General features: G+C 53.0%; 1 protein-coding gene across 1 annotated transcript in view; it reads right to left on the bottom strand.

The window, feature by feature from the left end:
* ACOT11 (acyl-CoA thioesterase 11) overlaps nucleotides 1-5,526 on the bottom strand; it is a 60,092-nt gene that overhangs the window by 8,745 nt on the left and 45,821 nt on the right. Inside the window, exons 8-10 of the mRNA XM_021717485.1 lie at nucleotides 5,303-5,387; nucleotides 2,437-2,619; nucleotides 447-506 (exon numbers count right to left, since the gene is read on the bottom strand). Of these exons, the coding sequence (XP_021573160.1) occupies nucleotides 447-506; nucleotides 2,437-2,619; nucleotides 5,303-5,387 (328 nt within the window). The remainder of the gene's footprint in view (nucleotides 1-446; nucleotides 507-2,436; nucleotides 2,620-5,302; nucleotides 5,388-5,526) is intronic.

The raw sequence follows: 5,526 nt of genomic DNA, 5'->3' as shown, positions 1-5,526 counted from the left end.
GCCCAGGCAGGTCTCGAACCCGCGGGCTCAGGCAATCCACTCACCTCAGCATCCCAAGGCACGGGATTACAGGCTGAGCCACTGAGCCCAGCTAGACACACTGTCTTAAGCAACTGCACCTCCTCTCTCAAACTTTTTTCTCCATCTGCCAAACAGGAATTAGAGTCAACGGAAGGAATACGAGACTCAAAATCGCAGGATCCAGCCAGCTTCCAGTTCTGACTCTGCTGATGACGCCTGTCTGCATGCCCACGAGCAAGCCACCGAACCCCTCCATCCTCACCTGTACAATGGACCATAGGACCCCGTATCACGAGAACAAAACAAGAGACTGCATGGGTGCAAAGGGCCCAGCACACAGGTGGCCCGAAGAAATTCAAGTGCCCTGGGGTCAGCAGAGTGTGGACCATCTTGGACCTGTCCCCCTCCCACCTCCCGGCCCCTACTCGCCTGTCCAGGCGAATCTTCTTCCTGGCGCTGGCCTCTCGGTACCGCCGCTCACCGTCCTGGGGGGAAGTAGGAACCTGCTGTGTTGCCGGAAGGAAGACCAACACCCCACACCCCAGGGCCCCAGGAGGCCCCAAGCCTGAAAGTGGAGTTCAGGCCTCACTGGGGCAGCTGGAGTCACATCCCGGCCTGCAGCCCCATCTCCCCTCAGACTCTCTGAGTGGCCTTGGGAACAGCAGCTCCCCTCGCCAGACCTCAGTTTCCTCCTCTGTAAAATGGAGACCCTGAAAGGGCACTCAGTGGTAACAAGAGCTCACATTTATTGAGCACTTGCTGCATACCAGCCACGCTTCTCAAGTGCTTTCCATGCAAAATTTCACTCAATCCTTCCAACAATCCTCTGAGATTGGTGCTAGCGCTATGACCATTCTACAGAGGGGGAAACTGAGTCACAGAATGAGTGGCTTGCCCAAGGTTATGGGGTAACCTGACTTGAGTCCAGTTTCTTTCTTTCTTCCTTCCTTCCTTCCTTCCTTCCTTCCTTCCTTCTCTCTCTCTCTCTCTCTCTCTCTCTCTCTCTCTCTCTCTCTCTCTCTTTCTTTCTTTCTTTCTGTCAAAGTCTCACTGTATCACCCAGGCTGGAGTGCAGTGGCATGATCAGTCACTGCAGCCTCAACCTGCTGAACTCAGATGATCCTTCTGCCTCAACCTTCCAAGTAGCTGGAACTACAGGCACAGGCCACCAGGCCCAGCTAATTTTCTGATTTATTGTAGAGATAGGAGTGTCTCACCAATTTGCCCAGGCTGGTCTCGAACCTGTGGGCTCAAGCGATCTCCTCACCTCAGCCTCCCGCAGTGCTAGGATTATAGGCATGAGCCACCACGCCCAGACTGAGCCCAGCCTCTTTACCACCACCACTAACATCCCCCACTTGCGAGCATGGCCCGACCAGCACCTGGGAAGCAGCCTTGGCAGTGGCTCCCCGCTCCCAGCTCCCACCTTCCACCCACCACCCACTACCCACTCTTGGCAGCCCAACTTCACAGCCCATGCTTGGCCCTGGGAGGCAGGCAGGGGACCTTCCCTGAGAGAGGGCTCAGCGTCTACAAGGCCACTGCCCGGCCCATAGGAGACACAGGGAGCATTTTTTTTTCCTTTATTTTGAGTCAAGGTCTCACTTTGTCACCCAGGATGGAGTGCAGTGGCACAATCATGGCTCACCACAGCATCAACCTCCTGGACTTAAATGATCCTCCTGCCTCAGCCTCCCAAATAGCTGGGACGCCAGGTACACGACATTACACCCAGCTACTTTTTTAGTTTTTATTTTTTTGTAGTGACGAGATCTTGCTATGTTGTCCAAGTTAGTCTCGAGCTCCTGGACTCAAGCGATACTCCCAGTTTAGACTTTCAAAGTTCTAAGATTACAGGTGTGAGACACTGCACCTGGCCACTGGGAGCAATTTTTAAGAGATGGCCTTTGAACCCAGGCCCCTAACTCTCATCCCTGTGTCCCTTGCTCTGCGGTCACTATCATCCTGACAGTCACTGCTTACTGAGTGCTTCCAGGGTTTAGCCAGCACCCATATACTGTCCCATATCTGGTGAAGCAGGGACTGCAGAGATACCCATTTCACAGATGGGAACTGAGAGCTCGCAGAGACCACTCACTCAAATGTGGCCGAGGTGAGGTTCCGACCCGTGTCTGCTCTTCCAACCTGTAGGCTCGTGACAGCCCATTAATACCCAACCACGAGCCAGACCCACACTCATGTTCCAAGTTCCATCGGGCTGAACAAGGTGCCCATATTGCACGAGGGCACCCTGGGACTCACAACCAGGCCCCTCAGAGCTGGCTGTGCCCCGCAGAAGCCAGGACTGAGCCCCTCATGCCCCCAGGCCTATCAGGGGGCTGGTAGACCCCACCATTCCTGGGCAGAGAGGGAGGGTAGGGGAGCTGCTGGGGGCGGGGCACTACCCTCACTCACCCCAGGCTGGGGCCGAATCCAGGGCAGCAGCTGGGGCTGGTCGTCTGCGTTCAGGACCACGAAGGTCATGAAGGCACTGTTGATGTGTCGCCGCTGGGTCTCGGCCTCCTGGCGATAGGCCTCCACGCACACGCCCACCTCCATGCTGGGGGGGAAGGAGGGCGGCTTCCCTGCTGGACCCGCCTTCTCGAGGCCACGCCCCCTCTCCAACACACACACACACACACACACACACACACACACACAACCTAGGTCAGAGTCCGCTGGCAGAACCCCTGGAGCCGTCCCCTCCACAAGGTTTACAGAGCACTGCCTGTGAGTCTGGCCCTGTGGAGACCCAGAAACAAATAAATGGGTCCAGTCCGTGCCTCCTGGACCACAAGCCTCCACACACACACCCACCTCCATGCTGAGGAAAGGGAGGGTGATTCCATGCTGGGCAGAGCTTCCTGAAGCCGTGCCTCCTCCCCAGCCCCCAGCACACTCACACACACACACACACACACACACACACACACACACACACGCAGCACACACACACACAAACACCTGGGGAAGGAGGCAACCAACAAGAACGCTAAGATGTGAATATGCAGTCATCAACCACAAGGGTTATGTAGGACCATAAACCAGGAGGCGGAGGTGGACAGTTAATTAGAAGACGCCCATTTTGCGCACATTCACAGGCTGTGACAGCCATGCTTCCCCCATTTTGGCTGCTGCTGGGGATGTATATCTTGCTGTCTTTTTTTTTTTTTTTTTTGAGTTGAAGTCTCACTCCGTCACCCAGGCTGGAGTGCAGTGGCATGCTCATGGCCACCCCAGCATCAACCTACTAGGCTCAAGCTATCCTTCCGCTTCAGTCTTCCAAGTAGCTGGAACTACAGGCATGCACCACCATGTCCAGCTAATTTTTTTTTTAAAGCAGGATTCATTGAGAGGATAGAAAAGCTCCCACAGTGGGAGGGGGACCCTGGCTAATTTTTTGATTTACAGTAGAGATGAGGTCTCACCAAGTTGCCCAGGCTGGTCTCGAACCCTTGGGTTCAGGCAATCTTCTCACTTCGGCCTCCCAAAGTGCTGAGATTATAAGCGTAAACCACTATGCCTGGCTGCTGTCTTTGTTAACTATACAATAGCAGCTATGTCCATTCCCCCTGGAGGATATACACCTTGTACAGATGGGAAAACCAAGACCTAGAACTGGGCACTCATTTTCCCAAGGTCACATAACAAGTGAGGAAGAGAATCTGAACTGGACACAAGGCCTGGTGGCTCCTGGGAGGGGGCTCTTCCCCTGCACAGCAGCAGAACATGTGCTGGTTGGACTGCAAATAACAAATAACAACAACAATAATAGTAACAGTAGCAGCAATGGCTGCCCTTTGCCAAACACTCAAAAAAAAAAAAAAAATAGTAACACCTCACTGAATTCTCACAACTCTGGGGTAGTTGTGGGGAGTCCCAGTTTTTTGTTTGTTTGTTTGTTTGTTTTTTGAGTTGGAGTCTCACTCTGTTGCCCAGGCTGGAGTGCAGTGGCATGTTCCTGGCCACTGCAGCCTCAACCTACTGGGCTCAGGCGATCCTTCCGCCTCAGTCTTCCAAGTAGTCGGAACTACAGGCACATGCCACCACACCCAACTAATTTTTTGATTTATTGTAGACATGAGGTCTCTCCAAGTTGCCCAGGCTGGCCTCAAAACCGTGGGCTCAGGCAATCCCCTCACCTCCACCTCCCAAAGTGCTGGGATTATAGGCATGAGCCACCACACCCAGCCGAGCCCCAGTTTAAAGGTGAAAGAACTAAGGCTCAGAAGGATTAAGTAATTGACCAAGGTCACAGAGCCATTAAGAGGCAGAGCCAAACTTGAACCCAGGCGGTCTAGTTCCAAACTCCTCACCTTTTTGTTTTACCTCTTTCTTTTCTTTTTTTCTTTCTTTTTCTTTCCTTCTGGTTTTTTTTTTTTTTTTTTTGAGTCAGAGTCTCACTCTATTGCCCTGGCTGGAGTACAGTGGTACAGTCACAGACACCACAGCCTTGACTTGCTGAGTTCAGGTGATCCTTCCTCCTCAGCCGCTTGAGTAGCTGGAACTACAGGCACGCACCACCACACCCAGCTAATTGTTTTGATTTACTGTAGAGACGAGGTCTCATCAAGTTGCCCGGCCTGGTCTCAAACCCCTGGGCTCAGCCAATCCTTTCACCTCCGCCTCCCAAAGTGCTGAGAATACACATGTGAGCCCCCATGCTCAGCATCCCTCACTTTTAATGATTACACTATGATCTCTGAAATCACCAAAAACATGCTTGTTTAAAGTAAGCTTTAAAAAATAAAAAATAAGAATAAAGTAAGCTTTCAGCCAGGCATGGTGGTTCACACCTGTAGTCCCAGCACTTTGGGAGGCGGAAGTGAGAAGACTGCTTGAGCCCATGGGTTCGAGACCAGCCTGGGCAACATGGCAAGACCTCGTCTCTACAATAAATCAAAAAATTAGCTGGGCATAGTGGCACACGCCTGTAGTTCCAGCTACTTTGAAGATTGAGGTGGAAGGATCACCTGAGCCCAGCAGGTCGAGGCTGTGGTGGCCGTGAGCGTGCCACTGCACTCCAACCTGGGCAACAGAGTGAGACTCTGACTCAAAAAATAAAGTAAAATAAAAGGATAAGATAAAATAAAATGAAGTAAGCTTTCATGGGAGTAGGTATCAGAATTCATTCCCAAGTGAGCACTCTGGGGACTACTTATTTTAGGAGATGGATGGGAAAGGGTTTGATAAGCAACCCAACGGGACCCTGAGGCCTGACCATCTGCAGTGGGCCAAGCACAGGGCCAGGAGCCAGGGAGCAAGACAGGGACACACGTACCATCCAAGACAGCAGGAGGCACAGGGGCTGGGGAGTCCAGAGGAAGAGTTCCCGACCCAGCCGGGGTGGGCAGGATGGGAGCAGGCTGGGCTCGAGAGAGAGAGCATCAAAGCTGAACACAGGTGATGGCGAAGGGGCACTGCCACCGGGCAGGGGGTTAGGCCTCCTCTGCAGGGCGAGGGCTCTAGCAGGTTTGCTGTGGGGTCCCTTCTAGAGTCTAGAGG

The sequence above is a fragment of the Carlito syrichta genome, unplaced genomic scaffold (assembly GCF_000164805.1).
Source record: "Carlito syrichta isolate Samal-C Ts95f unplaced genomic scaffold, Tarsius_syrichta-2.0.1 Scaffold309778, whole genome shotgun sequence".
NCBI lineage: Eukaryota > Metazoa > Chordata > Mammalia > Primates > Tarsiidae > Carlito > Carlito syrichta.
The sequence above is the reverse complement of the archived record's forward strand: the minus strand, read 5'-3'. Positions and strand labels throughout refer to the sequence as shown.